This window comes from Monopterus albus, unplaced genomic scaffold (genome assembly GCF_001952655.1).
Source record: "Monopterus albus unplaced genomic scaffold, M_albus_1.0 scaffold24.1, whole genome shotgun sequence".
Classification (NCBI taxonomy): domain Eukaryota; kingdom Metazoa; phylum Chordata; class Actinopteri; order Synbranchiformes; family Synbranchidae; genus Monopterus; species Monopterus albus.
The window spans coordinates 1825877-1844857 of NW_018127904.1; the positions used below are offsets into that span (position 1 = coordinate 1825877).

At 40.7% G+C, this 18981-nt stretch overlaps 2 protein-coding genes across 2 annotated transcripts in view; one reads left to right on the forward strand and one right to left on the reverse strand.

Moving 5' to 3' along the window:
- dip2a (disco-interacting protein 2 homolog A) overlaps positions 1-2655 on the forward strand; it is a 72259-nt gene extending 69604 nt beyond the window's left edge. Inside the window, exon 38 of the mRNA XM_020594671.1 lies at positions 114-2655. Within this exon, the coding sequence (XP_020450327.1) occupies positions 114-366 (253 nt within the window). The 3' untranslated portion in view covers positions 367-2655. The remainder of the gene's footprint in view (positions 1-113) is intronic.
- On the reverse strand, positions 1813-18979 carry sacs2 (sacsin molecular chaperone 2; the record flags this gene model as incomplete). Its single annotated transcript, XM_020594686.1, has 6 exons — positions 1813-13648; positions 13761-13849; positions 14610-16038; positions 16154-16300; positions 17014-17125; positions 18899-18979. Coding segments are annotated over 6 exons (12810 nt in total), but the record flags the coding sequence as incomplete, so codon positions are not given.
- Between the last annotated feature and the right edge of the window lie 2 nt (positions 18980-18981).

An 18981-nucleotide genomic window follows, 5' to 3' on the forward strand; every position in this document is an offset into this window, starting at 1 on the left:
GTTTGACTATTCATTATGTAGTCTCCCACCTTCCTCACCTTCTCTGTCCACATTTTCTTTTGATTCCATTTTTCCTTCTCTTCATGCATTCACCACCTCATCCCCCGCTCCAGTGCGGTGTTCACTTGGACCAATCTCCTTGTGGTGGTTGTGGAGCTCGAAGGGTCTGAGCAGGAGGCCCTGGACCTGGTGGCCCTGGTTACAAACGTTGTCCTGGAGGAGCACTACCTCATTGTGGGGGTGGTGGTGGTGGTCGACCCCGGCGTCATCCCCATCAACTCCCGAGGGGAGAAGCAACGCATGCACCTCAGAGATGGATTCCTGGCCGACCAGCTGGATCCTATTTATGTGGCGTACAACATGTGAGGGCAGGATGGTTACCCCTGCATGCAGTTTACTGCGCCACAGGAGACAGAAGAATGATAAATATGCAGATTGCAACAGTCGAAGGCTCGGTGTCAGTACGGATGCTGTGAAAGAATGCAAGCTGCCCTTTTCCTGCAGCTTTGTAGAGGGGAAATCTAGCATGAAAGAAACGCAGATGCAAAATTCCAAGAGACAAACCTCAAGTCTGATTTGCCTCAACAAATAATATTTTAAAGGGCGTTTTGGTTGTTGAGTTTTGTATGTGTGACAGAACTTATGACTCCTTAAACCCAGGACACCCCAATTAAGGTATAACACTACACTGTGCCATTAACATAATTTGCCAGTCTCCAAAGTTATGAATGTTGTTGCCATACTCTTGTGCCATAGAACAGGACTGACTGGTTCAAACAAGCTTGACCGTGTTTTATTTTCAGAGCATTACTGGTCAGATGCTTCATAGATAAAGTGTCTCTCATGAGCACTGTCACAAGACCGGTGAGAGCAGCTGTTCAGTGACACCTGTGCCCTGACGTAAACCCAGATGTTTATGTTCCTGCTCAGTTCAGATCATGTTACTGCACCAACAAAGAAGCACACAGCACGTGGTATTGAAGGAGAGGCAGTTAGTGCTATTTGATGCTCATTCCAGCAGTAATGTTTTAGTTTGTAGTGTCAGTAACGAAACACTTAGAATTAATGCTGTGGTTTAAACTAAATTGTGTTTTTTCTAAATCTAAAATGTGTAAAATAGTTTTATCTGAACAAAATGCTGTATGAGTGATGTGAAAGACTGCTTTGAATGACTGCAGACAAGAACTACCAATCATTTAAAGTCACGAGATGGTGAGGAATTTAATTGTTGCTTATTATTAGCAACATGCCAAATGATATTAAGCCTTAATTGTTTTTTCAGATGCCTGTTTCTATCCCAGCTCCTGTTTAACTTAATTTTGTGAAGTTTACCAGCTGTTGGATAGTGAAGGAATATGCAGGAGGAGGTTTGGTATGATCTATTGCACCCAGTGTCTTTTTGGCTAAGATGAACATACTTGATCCTTACATCAGCCATTACAAACACACTCCATGAGTATTTTTAATGTCTGTCCTGGTTAATGTCTCATAGCAAAGTACTTCAAGAAATTGTAATGGGTATGGGTCTGATGCAGAATGTCGCGGTCTCATTTTGAGTTACATGAGATTGAATGATTGTTAGAAAATGTTGCATTGCATGTACCATATGAGACAAGTGGCTAATGTGCTCCAAACACCTTCAACTCCCATCTCATCACATTGAATTTCTAAAGATTCACGTTATGTTGCTTCTTTTTTTTCTATGGGTTCCTCCCAAAAGAAACAGGCCTCCAGCCTGCTGTAAAGTATGTACAGGTTGTATGTAAATTATTAATAGATGGGGAAGATGACAAACATCACACAAAGACTGGATCTGGTATATACAAGAACTTTGTTTTTCAAAAAACAAATTATTTCAAACTGATTCATTAGTGAACATTGGAGAGAGACATCAATAGCCTTGTAACATTTTTACTTTAGGATGAGGCCAAGCACACTTTGAGCACAATGAGAAGACAGGTTTGCTCTGGTGACTGCTGAGATAATCACGTCCTCCAGAGCAAACTTTAGTCATTCACATATGGAAAGATCATTTGTCTATGTGATTAGTTGTCATTATTTTCATAACACCTTTTCTTAATGAATAAAAAGAAGAAAACCTCTCTAGAATCTCGGACTGAGTTTTTATGACTTTTGGTCCAACAGTGATGTTGATGATACTTGTCTAAATACTACATGTAGTAGTGCAGGAAGTTAATTCCAAACTCACTTGTCCTACAGTGTCTGGTGACATTTTTACTATCATGTTTAAAATCATGAACAGGATTTACTGTTTCATCCTTTACTAAATGTCATTTACAAAAGAGAACAGATAAAAGAACAAACAAAAATTAGTTAACTAGTGGTAAAATTAGTTTTGGTTATAATTATCACATAGTTGTACGGTGACTACATTGGTTCTCAGACTAATCATACATGTTTACAATGTCAAGAGAAAAACAACTTAAGGTATACAGTGATTATACTGGTTCTCAGTAAGTAGACATGTCTGCAACAATGCACAAAACAATTAACATTTTCAAAACACGTTTCATTCAGAATTTTCATATGTATAACTCAGGCTTATGTTTATCCTTTTAAATAATTGTTCTGTCATAGTGATGCTTCAACATAACCATATAGCTTAACAGTATTGTTGACATAAAAAAAAAAAAATCTAATTCACTCTTCCAACATGAACTGTCTGTCTTGAATCCCTAATTCACATATGCCTCGACTTGATCGAGCAGCTTGGACGCCTGGCTCAGAGCTTCCATTTCATTCTCTGAGTTGAACTGATCATTTGGAATGTGGGGAAATCGGTGGCAGTTAGGATATTGAGTTTTTTTGTTGTCCACTCCCAGCTTCTTAAGATGTTCCACAATTTTGGGCAGAATTCTCAGTTTGGGATTGTTCAGGGAAATTTTTTCAGCAATTGCTGAAATGGAGCAGGGTGTGGGATTTTGACCAGATCGTTTATACTCTGCAGCTATAAGAGACTTTTCCACAGCTTGATGGATTTTGAACAGACACCATTCTGTGCTCCCTCCACCCTTGTCTTTGTAAGCTGCGTTGAGATCGCAGCGAGCCTGTCTGCACCAGCGCCGGGCCTCCTCTGTGTTTGGCCTCGGGACATTTTCATTATGGGTCCAAAAGTTGTAGGAATGGAAGTTACTATAGTAGCTCTCTCGACCCCTTCTGTGATACCGGGCCTCCTGATTCCACTGCTGGTAGAAGTCTCTGAAATGTGAGTTTCCTCCAGGACAAGATGAGCCTGTTTTGCCTTTGCCTTTGCTGAGCTCGTCAATCCGATTCTGCAAGTATTTGAATGCTTCAGTGGCAAGTCCCTGACAGTCAAGATTTTTGTCAGGATGCCATCTAAGGTACAGTCGCTTGATGGCTTTTTGCCTCTCCTCCTGAGGAAGAGTCCAGATCTCTGCCAAACATTTGTCAATTTCCCTTTTAGCTTCATCAACAGAGGCTGGTGAGGATCTTGTAGATGAGGAACTTGAGGTTGATGGTAGAGAAGAATGCGGCACAGGTCCCTCTAGTGGCACCAGCTCCATACAAGAAGCTTCAGCAGATGTGCAAGTCCTCTCTTCAGGTTTTGGCTTCTTTTCCCGTTTAAACTGATACAGGTCAACACAACTGACTTCGATTGGCTCATCTTCTCCAATATCTATTTTATATCTCTGTGAATACCGTCCAGTTTTTCCAGGCAGTTCTTCAACAATAACTGCATAAATGTACTTCTCCTCAGTGTTGTAGCCAACATATTCCCCTTCTTCAAAGTTATTGAGGACATTCATATCTAAGGAATCATACCACTTTTCTGGAATATCTGTCCCAGGGGCTGGTGGATCTTGACGGAAGCTTTTAGTTTCAGCACTGTCACGGATCTCATACTTAGCCAGAACTTTCTGAACATCTTCCAGATTGTCACATGTGAGAAGGTGCCCCAGGACTGGGATGTGACCTGATGCAATTTTGTTTCCTAAAAGAGCATTAATCTCCTTTGTCAATGTCATGTTGATGCCATTTATCACCTTAGGAGCCAGGTCATCATTGTGTTTTAAGTAAAAGACACAACCTTGTTGCCCTCCTTTGACAAAAACATCAGTTTCAGTGGCAGTGTTGTCTAGTGGCTGTTGATTCAGCCAAAGCTTTGTTTTCAGGCTTTTGCAGCAGACAATCTGAATACTGCCAAAAGTCTTCTCACACATCTTGGCAGCATCTTCTTGTGTTATTTCTCCTTTAGACTGCTCTCTGATAAGACAGATTAGGCCATATCTGAATGCTACTGAGGACAGATGTTTGTCAAACCATCCACTAAATTGACATCCAGTGTCAAACTCACAAAACTGCATGTACACTTCTACTAATTTCTCCTCTGTGACCTGAGACAGCATCATAGGCTGAAAGTTTGGAGGCAGCAATTGCAGCAACCGCTGATGCTCATAGAAGTCGTTGCCCAGATGACATTCACTGAGTTTCGCAAGTAACAGATGTGTATTTCTGTTCTCCAGTGCTTCTTCTAACCGTCTGGTCTCAAACACTGTGTCATTGTAGTAGAGTGAGCATGATGGGTATAATTTACCATCTACTGCAGGAAGATACAAGGTCTTTACATCACTGAGGGACTGGCTTTTTTGAGCTTTGATCAGCTTAAATAACTGCTCAACTGCACGTTTCACAGTTATGAGCTGGTTTGGGTTTAGTTGTGGTTTATCACAGGAGTCGGCAAAAACTGCTGCCAGAACATTACAATACTGCACTGCAGTAGGCTTCTCCTTTACACCAATTTTCTTGAAGAAATCTGTGACCAGGACATCCTGTGGAGAAATGCTGTACAAATATGGTCTGAACTCTTTGTAATAGGGGAGTGTAAGAACCGTATCATCAGTCTTCACAAGTTCTGTATCTTTTTCGACCAACACAACAGGAAGACCGGCCAGTGGCTGTCCTTTAAACCCATTTGCTTGCAAGTAGGCATAGGAACTTCGAAACACCTTAGCACGGGTTTCAATCAACTCTTCACTTTTGCAGGGCGACTGACAGATGTTGCTCATGTTATTGGTTACACATTGTGAAGGTGGCTTTTCATGAGCACCTGCATCTTTCATCATTTGCTTGAGCTTAGATGTCACATAGGCTGGTAAATGTATAATTGGCATTGAAGACCAAATCAGTTCTTGATGTGTAGACTCACTTTGTATCAGAGATCCTCTGATTTTAACAGCCGTTTTCTCTGTGGCAAATGGTTGATGATAGTTGCACAGTTCTTTTCGAATTGTCGCTGGAAAAATGAACTTAATGTCAGCTATGCTCTGCAGCAAATTTGTCTTGTTTTTGTCATCATTACTTGCTTTATTCAAGGCTTCTCTGAAAAGTAATGTTGATTTCTTTTTCAGCCCTTCAAGCTGACAGTTGCCTTTTGTGTCTGATTCTAACTGGTGTGCAAAGTTTATTATATCGTCATTTGACACAATATGCTTCATTCCAAGTTCTTGAACCAGATTTTTAAATCGATCTGTTGTTCCTGGATTACCGTCACACAACTCGCTCCAAAATCTCTGAGGCACAAATCTTTCCTGGGGCAACATTTCCTTAAAGAGATTGACCCTCTCATCATAGTAGTATGATGCCATTTCCATTCTGCCTTGAGAACTGCAAATCAGTTTCACAGTCTTCATTGAGGAGATGATTTTCTCCTTGTACTGGTAATAAGTTGGATCATAATGTAGTGACAGTAACAGCTTGAGACAGCAAAACAACTGCCTCTCTTTGAGACTATGTACAATTGGCAGAATGAACTTCATGAAATACTCCATATCAGACAGGATCTGGATGTGCAGTGTTTGGGATAGACTGCAGTTCTCTGGCTGGTATTTGAGAAAAATGCTGTTGGTCTGGGGCAGGAAGAACAAGTCTGGAAATGTCACTGAAAGACTACTGTTGAGGATAAATACCTCTTCAGGTCCATCAATCCTCACTCGCTCACCATGTATTGTTTCAAATAATGGTAAGGATTTGAGCTTTCTCTGATATTCCTGAGTGTTTTGGGCCTTGGATACTCCAGACTGCAGGAAGTTCTGAAGCTCGTTCATCTCATTAGGGGAAAGCTGGGAAAACTTGGAGTGGTTAACGCTGTAGACCTGGTCCAGAACAGAGCTTCTGTCATTCACATCCATAAGTTCAGGTTGTAGCAATAAATGTAACTGTCGTTGTTGAGGCATCTCAGAGAAGAATGCTATGTTAAGCTTCATAAAACCAAGTTTAAAGAGGATGCCTGATGTATCATGTGATGAGCCGTACTGAATCACACTTGGCATGTCTTTCATTTTTTGGAGGAAGTGCTTGTTGTTTAAACTTGGACACACAACAGGTAAAATGCAGCAGTCCTCGAAGAGCTGTCTCACATCACTTAATGTTACACTTTGTTCACCTTTGTTAGATGTTGCTGGTTTAATTTCATTTGTTAAGAACTTCCAAAGTGAATTCAACCACTTTGACATTTTTTCATTTGGGACATGAAGACCACTGTCTGGATCGACATCACAGTTCTGAAGATGACCCTGAATTAATGTTGTGAGGTAATCTGCTGCACAGTGAACGGTCAAATTTGTGACAACGTTGAAAGCTAGTAGCACAGGAGTGTGCTCTTTGTTGGTCTGATAATCTGCAAATTTGCACTCATATCCATTGAACAGACTGCCATATCTTGACATCAACTTGGGCTCTTTTGAGTTAAACACTCTCAAAACTCTATCTCTTGTGAGAAGAAGTGGAAGTCCATCGAGTACACTGGAATTGTCTGCAGTGATCTTTTTTAGGTAGTAATCTTTTAAGCAGAACTTTAAAAGCTTTGAACATCGTTCTTCATCTCTGATCAGAGTGTCAGTTATGGGCAGGGGTAACCCCTTATCTGTTTGGGCTGGATCATTGAGGGGTTTTTCTTTCAGGAAAGTCTGCACAGTTTCAGGATTTACATCTTTCAGTTCAATTCCAGCAGATCTGAAACTATTCCAAATGTTTTGCATTTCAGTGGAAAAAGGCACCAGTTTCATTCCAAGATCATCCAAAATGGGAATAATGTTGTAATTATCTGAATGTGTCAGGTAAGGTGCCTTAGTTGATTCAGTTTCTCTGATGTTACACCAGTCAAAAGAGTACTCTTGAATATTTCGTCCTGCAATTACACGTGTTGAGCTTCTCATCACTGGAATCACATTAAGGCCCCTTTCTTTGATGGATCTGTATACCTCATGTATCATTTCATGCCACTCCTGACCGACATCTGTGGACACAATTGGCCAAAAGCACAAGTATGAGTGGCCAAAACATAACTCAACTTTTGAAAGAGAGACTTTCTTTTCTCCATTGTTACGGCTGATGTAATGAAGAAGGTCTGCATACAGTGGACCGATGAGATTCTGTTTCAAAGATTCATTCCACTTAGCTTTCAGACTTTTTCCGTCTTCTTTCCAGAGGTTTCTCCTAGAAGAGTCTACCTCAAAATTAGCATTGATATGCACTGGCAGTCCAGTAGTCCCTGGCAAAGGAAGTGAACAAAAGGCTTCTCCATTAAACTTCATATTGGTGGATGATGAATATGAACTATTTGAGCTCACACGTGCTGCTATTGCTGCTTGGGGAAGTTTGTTTGATAGTTTTATTTCTTCTTCATCATCGTTTTTGAACAAACCAAACTGTTCTGCAATGATCCATTTACTTTGTCTTTTATCAGAGGTTGAGATTATGGTTCCATAAATAGCCTGGTGTGGTGTTACCGGTTTGTCAGATTGGAGCGCATTTTGTTGAAGCTTTACAAAAGCATCTTTTTCTCCTCTGCATTTCTCTGGTAGACTTTTTTCAACTGTGAAGACTGTTTCCAGTTTCCCTGAGTGTTCATTGATTTTATGGACTTCTATCTTGCAGATGTTTTTCAGAAACAGAATGAGTCCTTCAGGATCTTCAGAGAGGGCAGAGCAGAGTTCGTTCATGTCATGGTCAGTGACTCCCTGCTGTGATATTTTAGAGCCATTTGCCATGGTACCCATCCTTAGAGGTAATCTGAACATGGTGCCTTCTTTAAGAGGAAAACTGTCTGGAAGAAAGGATTTGTAGACATCTACATACATGTTCTTAAAAGTGTCTGCTAGTTTATAGCCAATGCCAGATAGTGGTTTGTCTGAATGACTTTCAATGTATTTTTGATTAGGATCAGAAATGCAGAGCTTCTGATCTCCAGTGAGGATTGATGGGCAGTCAGTCAGATGGTACACAGAATTGAATCCAACTCCGTATTTTCCTGTCTTGCCTGGAGTGTTGTGCTTTCCTCCTTCTCCCAGCTGTTGAATGCCAGCCAGGTCAGCATCAGAAAACACTTTGTTGTTGAACACACACAGTGCTGGACCCTGCAGATGATTCCATTTCTTCCCAAATGTTCTGTTTGTGCCATGTTGTCGTTTGTCCCAAACAAAGTGAATTTCCGTCGCCTCAGCATCATCAGCATTTTGGATAAGCTCTTTAAGGATATCCTTCTTTGACGGATATGATGAAATGATGTTTTTAATTCGAACAGTCAGTTGCTCGTGTTGTTCAAACTGAAAAGCAAATGGTGAAATGTCCTCAATTATGTGGTTTTGCAAAGTATGGTGCCTGGTTGTTGTGATTCCAAAGTAGTGAGCCATAGCACGTGAGATATTCTCATGGCATAATGTGATACCTTCATCCACTGGCATCCATGGGCTGTCATTGTAAAACAGTTCACTTGCAGGTTGTAAAATGCCATGCTTATTTGGTATCAGAAAGTCATCCAGTGTCTTCTCTTTGGCCTGAAATATCCCTGTGTTTAATACTGTGAGGCACATTGTTAGATCACTGTTTGGAAGTGGCTTGTTTCCATGTTGAGAGTGCAGCTCCTGGAACACAGTTTGAAACTGGCTGATTGTAAACCTTTTTTCAACACCGACACTTTCCCAGAGCTTCTCGAAAACTGTAAATGCACGTGGGAGGACGTGGAGATAGGGTTTTGCTTCAAATTGCTCATTTTCAGCAACATGGTTCACTTTTACAAATGTATTGCCAACAAGGATGAATGGGAATGAATTTGCCCTCTGTGAAACTAAAGTGGGATCCCCGGAATCACAGAGCCACTGATCTAGAAACGTATAGCATTCATATGCTATTTGGTGAAGCATGGCACTGTCAATGGATTGAGATTGTTGGCATGCTTCTTGCAGCTGCTGAAACACCATCTCAGGACTTGGACTGTCATGAACTCCCAATAGGGTTAGGACTGGATCAGTGTTGTGTATTTTCAAATTGGTATGATCCAGCACAGGCTGTGTCATGTTAATGAGTAGAGAGCATTTGTCACTGAAAACATCAATGGGACTCCTAAGGGTTACATTTCTTTCCATTTTTGTATCGCCAGCTGAAAATGCTGGGAGAAACTCAGTCGTCCTCAGTGTTTGCCAGTGGAAAGAGCCTTCATCGTGTATGTGATCCTTCATGAGTTCAAGAAGACATTTCAATTGCCCATATGCTTTCTTTCTGTCGGTGCTCCAGATTCTGGCGATTGCGCCTGATTTCTCTGTGATGTCATCCAGTGGGAGATGATCATTTGCCATTCCAAGTTCCAACAAGCGCTGAATTCTTTTGGGGGAGCAAAAGTCATTTTTTGTTCCAACAAGCAAGCGTCCTTCTTGTGGTTCAAAAAGACAGGCCACTTTCCCAGATGGATTCACAAGTTTCTTGATATATTGGAGTTGCCCGCCTCTTGTGGGGACGCATGGATAGGAAACCAGTAGTTTGTCAATTTCTTTGTTGTGGAGGTCAATAGCATGCAGCACAAGAGCATCTCTACTCACAGGGTCCATAGTGCCAAGGTTATTAAACACAGCTTCTTGGAAAAACTTCTCCCAGTTCCATGTTCTGTTCTGTAAAACCTGTTCTAGGCCTGCCCGTTTGAAGCTATTTCTCAACCACAATGGAAGAGGAACCACCCAGCTGGGTGCTTCTGCATATTTCTTGCACACCTGCATTGCAAGTGTACCGATGTCTTTATCCTCTTCAATGCTCTCATGTAGAAATATGGCACTGTTCATTGAGCACCAGTGTTCTCCATCACTAAAGAGCTTGGGGCCAGTGGATGGTTGGGCAATGGCCAAGTAAAACGCATCCACCAAAGGCTTGAATGTGTTGCTCACTTTCTCTCGATCAGGCCAAAAGGTGTGATAACAGTATGCTTCTAGTTGCTTGTTTTCAGACATTTCCTTTAGTGCCAAGAGTGCAGTAACATATGCTGTCACTACAGGATCCTGAAGAAGAGCTTGGTTCCAGTCATGTTTCACTCCACTCTCCCACAGGCCTTTTCGGTTGCTGGTCACTGCAAATGTTCCATTTACATTGACTGGAAGACCAGTGTGAATAGAAAGAGGAAGGAAACAAAATGCCTGTCCAACAAGATTAGTTTGTAATGAGGCAAATTTCCCAGTTTTTGGATCATTTTGCAAAGGCACAGCAATCCCCCCAATGGGCAAAGAGAACTTGGCTTTCTTGTTTTCTTGAAGGGCCATATTCAAGGACTGATATGTCCCAAAACAATTGTACAGGAGCCAGGACTGCACTTCAGTAACACCAGATTGCTGACTAGTTATTTGGACAATGCTCACTGTGCAGCAGTCAATTACCTCTTTACATTTTCCATCAAGTTTCATTAGTGATTTTTCAGCTTGACGCTGCTTTGATGCACTGGTTTCATCAGGAATCTTCACTGTACTCAGGGTGATTTTGGAGACAGTAAGGACAGTTTCCATTTCGTCATCTCTTGGTGGAGTTGATGCATTGTTTGAGATACTCTGTAGAGACACTGTATTGATGTTTTTGAGAAAAAGCAGGTGAATCTGTGAATTCTCGGTAAAGTGCTGTTGAACAGTGATGATATTGTGCTTGTGATACACCTTAGTGCTTATTTCTGACTTGAGTGCCTCTTCTTCAGTTCGGAAAGGTAGTTTGATCAGAGTGCCTGGATAGGGTCTGGAGACATTACAATCAAAAATGCGTTCATATGGTCCAAACTGACCAGGAAACCACTGAAAAAGGTGCTGCCTGGAGAGATCAAGCTTGAGTCCAGGATTTGTTTTGTGTCTGATGTGCTTCTTAAGATGAGTGACATTTGGATCAAGTATGAGAAGACTGCTGCCACTAAGGATGGAAGGAACATCTGTCACATGATACACTGTATTGAATCCAAGTCCAAACTTTCCAATTTTTTCCACCTTGTTTTCCTTTGAGGCAGAGCCAACTCTGACAATATTTTCCCAATCCTCAGCTGTGAACTGCTCATTATTGTAAGACCAAAGACAAGGTCCCTGACAAAGGGCCATGTCAGGGTCAATGAGACTTTCAGGGGCTTCTCTGTGTACTCTGAAATCCACCAAGAATTTACAGGCCTCTGCTCCAGCATCCTCTGCATTTTGAATGAGTTCTTTGAAGATGTCACTTTCTTCATCATACTCTTTAAGAATGTTTTTAATCCTCATTGTAATTGGTTCAGATTGTCCACACTGTTCTATTCCCACTAACTCTGGATCAAGGATGTGTGTACTGAGAAACTGAATATTCAGCCATTCCGCTGCTGCTTTTGGGATTTCCTCATGAAGGACATGAATTTTCTCCTGGCTGTATTTAAACTCTTTCAACCCACTTTTGCTTAAGTCGCAGAACACTGCCTTTGACCGTGGTTTCAGGGTATACTGTTCACGCTCTACGAGGACTGGCACTGGGATGTCATCTTGAACCGTCTTCTTCTCCTTCCATAGCCAGTTAAGAATTTCAACTGACACTTTAACATCAGAGGAGCTTGCAAATGGCTGTTGCCTTTCATCAATGGTTTTCTGGATAGACTGAAGGATGCCAACAACTTCTTCATCTGAAAGCAATGATCTCAGGCCAAACTTCTGGAGTAGCTTCTTGTATGGCAGAAATTCCTTTGGCACCTTCCCAATGTAAGCACTCAGATCTAGATTACATGGGTAGTCAAGAACCAGATCCTTGGTTGATACAAACCGGTTGTGGCTCCACAGCCAGCATGAGTCTGTGTTCATCACTGTTGCAAAGTCAGACATGTGGTCTTGCATGTGTTTGTAAATGCTATGCAACTTTCTTTTGAAATCCACATTTGTGTCAGGATTGGACATTTTCTGTGCTTTTGATGCCAAGATTGACAAATTTTCTTTCACTTTTTCAGGTGGAGGTTGGGCTAGGAGACCAAGTTTGTTGCCAACTCTGTCACTGAGATTCCCTACCAGAGGCATTACATGCCCAACAATGTCCTTATACCTTGAATGTCTTATTTCATCTGGGCAGAAGAAACTATTTTGCTGAACTGTGTCATTGCATTGTTTATCACATGGGACCCAGTTTAGCTTTTTGAGGTGTTGAAGCTGCTCATGAGAAAACTTTGACAGGAGATCATTAGCATCCAACATTTTCAATAACACCTGAGCTCTTTTGAGAGCATCAGTCTGAGATTGACCGTCAACATGCAGTCTGTCAATCAGTGTGGCGGCATGCAACAAATGCTCAGGTGACACATCTGCTTCTTTATTTATGAGTCCAAGATCTGTTAGGCTGTCAAGCATCTGTGAAGTGCCACTGTATGCAGATGGAGGGAAGAAATCTGGCTCAAAAATGGAAGTGAAAGTTTGAATTCTTGGATCAAAGAGGCTCGAGGTCTTTTTCAGCTCTCCATTCACTTCAATGAACCTCAAGTCCTTACATCTGCGTTTCAACATCTGATTTTGAGAGAAAAGGATATTGCCATGCTGTAAAATCCATCTCATTATTTTCTCAGCCTCTTCTTTGCTGCAAGCCCCCTTCTCAATACAGTCAATGAGGATAGTAGCTGCTTCAGCTGTGTCCAAAAGTTTAACCTTGAGTAGCTGTAAAAGTCGACGATCTGCCTCAGTAGCACATTGCACAACTGAATCAGGCATAGGGAGCTCTGATGGTACTTTTAGACCCGAAATTAGAAGCACTGCCTGTTTTGATTGAGCAGCAACACAAGGTCCCTTCATGGTTTCAAACAGAGGTAAATTTGAGAGTAAATCTTTCTCATTACATGAGAGAGAATCCAGACGAGACAGATAATCTTTCAGGTCTTCTCGTGCTCTGTGAGAGACAGTCTTGAGTTCTTTGATGAGATGCTGAGAATCTAAATTCAGCAGTATTTTCATCACACTCCTTGGAGATGGGGAGAGCACATAAGAATCTAGGTCTTCGTGCCTGAGCCACTTGTTTTCTCTCACCACTGTGCCACCAACTTTGTCCACCAACTGAGTTATTTGATCTGGCAAGCTAAGTTGCTTACTCTTCTGAAATATGAGTGTTGTGTTTTGTTGTAGTCGTGCTAGTGAAACAGGCTGACTGACAGACAGCGGAGTGACTGGTATTAATGGTAATTCATCAAAATGACTTAACTCTTTGAAGTGGGTGTTAAGAAATTTCCAGAATTCTTGGAGCCAGTCAAAAGGTGGATGTTGACCGCTGCTGCTGTTCCAGGTAACAAGCCTGGCCTTCGTCTGCTTCCAGTCCTGTGGCAAATACCTCCTTGTATATTTAGCCACTTGGTCTGCATCAATGTTGATGACCTTGAAGAACTCTGAAATATAGATTTTTGTAGAAACATCCATGAATATAGGTAGACTGTGAAAACATGTAGATGACAGATGCAAATTGCTTTTAAAGACTATCGTATAAAATGCTATTCCTACTTCTTGTGGCCAGCTCCTTCAGGTGAGTTCTGCAGGTTGGACTGAGATCATCTGGAATGAAGAGGTGTTTGCAGCATGGCAGCAAGACTCTGTAGAAAAAATAAGTTTGTTCATTGTTCATGTAACAGGAACAAAGACATTTGCATATACTTTTAGTATAAAATGAGTGATCAAAAAAATCTTTTACATTCTAAATTCAATTCAACAGGAGAGAATACCAAAAACTGACTAAAATAACAGCAACTAAAGAAAGTAAGGTGGAGCCAGTCAGCACTAGTGATTCTACAACTGGATTTAAGGAAAAACTGCCAACAAGTCAAATTAGTATGGAAATACTGTAATTGCTTTATTCTGTTCTATATTAAATTTATAGTCTATACTAATAAATATTTAATATAGACTGATTTGAACTGGAACATCCTGAGCCATACCTGTGGTGTTTTTTTTAAGCTGGAAATCATTTGGTTAACATTTCTGCATAAATTAAAGGTGGCATGTATGTATATAAAGCATCTGAGACGCAATGTGCACCCAGAAATCATCATACCTGCCATTTTTAGCTTATTATAGTGCCATGGTTAAAGTTGAACTAATTGACATTTTTATAACAATAGATCAGCTCAAGGTGTAATGTGAAAAGCATCACTCGTAATGGGTGTTTGCTGGCTGTTTAAAGCAGCAGCTATTTGCTAAACATGCTATGGGGTTATAATATGTCTAATTGTAGATAATTACTTGAGGCTATAATAGCAAAACTGGGGGTTCAAACAAGTGAGCATTATTCATCCAAATCATCTATTTTAACCCAGAAATCATTTATTTCCAATAACTGACAAATGAAAACCCTACCTTGGAAATTCTTTGCTGTCAATTAAAGCAGTGTCCTTCTCTCTGTTTGTGAAAGATCTGAAAGAGCCATCGCAGAGTGGAAGCAGCTGAAGACCCTCGAGCTCTCTGTATTTTCCATCACTCAAAATGTACTCCAAAAGACAAAGTTTGTCATCTTTAGAGATGTTATGCACACCGATCCTGTGCAGAATGTCCCTTAGGAAAGCTGGGGTCACTCTTTTTAGGCTGCTGAGGTCTGGATAGGCCTCATTTATAGCTCGTGTAGCATTATCTGGTAACGCAACAAGATTTTCTCCACAGGAAACCAAAGTACTTTTAATGGCGGCCAATATGTCAGAGCTTGTTGGACCATTGCAGGGAAACACAGCTTCTGATGGGGTGATAAACTTTGTTTCATCTTTAGCAAGCGAGAGGACAGCCATGTTCTGTCTGAATAAGTGACGAAGAACAACCAGAGCAACATCACGCCATTTGTCTTTGTGCTGTATCTGAGCAATATCTGGCCACAGATCATAGACGGAGACAGGGAGGATAGACTGTTGAGCCAGTTGGATGGCATCTTGAATCATCATGAGGTATGTCTGTGGGAGCACCTCCTCCATCAACAGTTCATTCCAGATTGCTTGCTCATCATGTTTCTGGTCTTCTTCTTGCCACTTTATGTGCCTTCTATTGTCTGTAAGCCCGAAGCATGCATTGACATAAACCGGGAGTCCTGTCTTGTTGGATTCATTGTTTGGGAGAGGGAGAAAGCAGCTCAGTCTGCTCTCACCACAGTCTCTCTTCTCGCCACAAGGTAATGCCAAGTCAACTTGAGGAAAAAAACTCAACTTTTTTGCAAGTGAATCAAGATTTCCTACATTGCCTTCTTTCATGGTACCTGTTGTCACAAGCCACTTTGTTTCTTTGTGGTCTTCTGAATTGAGGGTTATCAGTTTGAACCTCGTTGACCCTTTGATGATAGACCCCTCTGTTGACTCCAAAATGACATCTCTGGGGACTGAGGATTTCACTTGAAGTCTGATGTTATCTTTGCCATGTATGTTAATATGTATCAGTGACACAGAGGTCACATTTTTGAGGAACAGGAGGCTTAAGTCTGCATCCGCAATGAAGCTATCAAAAAGCTCAACCACCTTAGCAGAGTCATATAGATTATCTGAAATATCCGATGCCTTGTTGCGCAAGGGGAATCGGAAAATTGTGCCGTCCAAGTGCTGATCCTCCAAGACAACTTTTGACCAGTTTTGTCCATTTACAAGTGAAACTATATCTCGAAAAGGCTGGAACTGATCATGCATCGTCATCAAAGTTTCCCGGTCTTCCGCATCATCCATAGACCACCGAAACCCTCCTTTACCTTCTCCAAATATTTCCTCTTGGGGATCCATCATGCCGAGGTGACCCGAACTGAATATACCTGGCACATCTGTGAATAAATTGAAACAAATATTGTGCCATTAACTTAGTACATGTGTTCTTTATAGACTAAAACTTAAACGCAGACTGTTAACTATATGTTTGCTAACTGTATAAAGTTTCACCTGTTGTATGGTAAACGGAGTTGAAGCCGATTCCAAACCTCCCTACTTTGTTTGGGTCATTGCGCTTAACACTCCTCCCGGCCATCTGAATTCCTTCCCAGTCTTCGTCAGTGAATGCAGCATTGTTGTAAGCATAAAGAGCAGGGCCTTTGCAAAAAAGAAAAAAAGGTTCTAAACAAAGTACTTATGACATTAAGTTAATCTGTGTGTTGTTCATTAATTCTCTCCAGTCTCTCTCTAACTGCATATTTTGAAGTGTATTCCAGCATAAAGCAAGAATGGTCAGATTTTTAGGAGGCTGAGACTGTAAATCAGCTGACATAAGGTTTTAATATTTTAATTGCAGGTGCACTTTATTTTTTTTGTAATACTATCATTATGTTAGAATCTTTTGTCTAATATGGTCACCATGGTCTACTGTAAATGCAACCAGCAGCATACAGTACATTATAATGCAGAGGCTGTCTTATGTCTGCTGAATAGAAATTAGCAGTATATCAGACTAATTCCACCTTTTCAGGTGGTCATGAGAACCAAGTTTGTGTTGTGTCTCCCCTCTATGAAAGAAAGCCCACATGGAAAGAGGCAGAACATACAAACTCCAAAATGTAGGGCCCATATTTTAGGGCTGGATCTTTTTGCTGTGATGCTAACAAACTTGAAGACCGGCTGGGGATGAAATGTTGGCATTAATAATAAATATAAGCTTTGTGTGCAGCAAGTCTCTTTATTATTTACTGCAATTTGTCATGACCAGCACCTGTTTTTAGGTGTGCATTCATTGAATTTTTCTTTGAGGCTAACAAGCTGTGTCATCAGATTTGCAAAGAACAGTGCTGCTTTCTGCACACCCTGCATACCTTGGTATTTTCCCAGTTCATCAGTCCAAAGGCTCTCAGTCCCATAGCTTCTCTCATCGTGGATGAAAACCACCTCTGTGGCTCGAGCATCATCTGCATTTTGAATCAGCTCCTGTTGACAAGAAACAATTCTCGTTAAGAGCGCTTAGAGGACCAAAGCTAACACTCAAGGGTTTCCACATCCCTATGCACTACTGCCACTGTGGTAAGCTCCAAACCTGGCCTCCAAACAGCCTTATCCAGTAGAACAGGTTGGTGACATTATTTAATTTCCAGCATATTTCCACCCAACTTATTCTAAACAATTAGTTTAATCAGCCAGAGTAAATGAAAATGCCGGTGTGAACACACAGAGCCTTTAATCATATCTGCTTAATCATTTATTAATTTCAACTAAGGTCCTCAGGCATTCAGCTAACTAGATAAGTCAAAGCAAATGGACTTTCTTTCTTGTTGTCCCTGAGGGAAATACTGGATCAGAAGTGACGTGTGAACCTAACCTGCTCACTGGCAGGTTTCTTCAACAAGCACAGAGTTTCTCTCAGTTTGTTCTCACCAAACCTGATGAAGCTGTCTGATGCGATTTTCTTTCATCATTCATACAGCTGATATAAAAATTCATGTATTTTTAGAATTTCAGAATGTGGGGAGAAGACGATCTAAATCCCCTAGGTACGTTGCCCAAATCCTAACTTTACTAACATTACTGCTTTTATGATCAATCAATCATCAGTATAAGGACAGAGACAGCACTTTCTGTCTTCACATTCAATTATTGAGCATTGTGGATTCATCCTTAGCACAGATTTAAATCTACAAATTGTTCATCTTTATGACACTGTGGACATTAAGACAACTGTCAACTTGTGAATCTTTTCCCGTGCTCTGAAACATTAGTGTGGTTATCAATGTACATAAAAAAAAATCTTTGTGACACTTTAGACACATAAAACACTTACATATGAATGTGCTTATCTTGTGACTGCTCACACTGATGGAATATTATATTGGTAATGATGTGAATAGAGGGGTTTTTGAATATAGGCGACTTATTTTAACAGCATTTCAGTTACTGCATTTAAATTTGCTACGAGTTGCAGTACACTTATTAAATGCTGTTGATCAATATTTTTCAATGTGAAATAGGTACTTAAAATTTTACACCCAGTTAACATCTGTGTACAACACAACCTTTAAATATGTCATTATATAATTACAAGAAATGAGAATGCAACAAAACGTACGAATCAAACAGAAATAATTGAACATCTCTGATTGGTTAGAGAGGTCAGTTCGATGAGTCTGGTTCACAGGAGGCTTCGACAGCACCTCTCCACATTAAGACAAAGTTTGGAGAACATTTCTACAACAAAAATGTTACATACTGTAGCTTTATCTGTGAGTGAACGTACAGTACTTAGAGTTGACTGACTTAGAGTTCAGGGTTAGGTACGGAGTTTGCTTTTATTGTGTAATGGGGATAACGGACAAAACATTTATTGTGGCAGACACTACTAAAAGCTAATTTACTTGTCTGGTCCCCAGGTGGGTACCCATCCAGGCTTTCATCACATCAAAGCTAATATGATGGATTCATTAACTGCATCACCTTCATTGCTTTACTGGCAGAACAAAAAGATATAACAGGCAACAGCTGGACTTTATTTTTCATAGTTAATCCAAAATATCTGTAAATCAAATGCATTCACTTGTTTTTAAGATTCAAAGTAAATTAAAGCTGAATCAATATGTTAAGCAACCAAATGAAACTTCAAAATCCTGGTATGTATAAGCAAGAGCTAAACGAAATAATGCTATTAGAGGGTTGTGCATCAATTAGAAAATATTATTAAAAGCAGCATTTCACAAATGAACATGTACCGACCTTCAAAATCTGTCCACCATCTGGATACCGACGTAGTATATCTTGCAGGTAGTCAATGAAGGGCGGCGCTGTTGCCCCAAAGG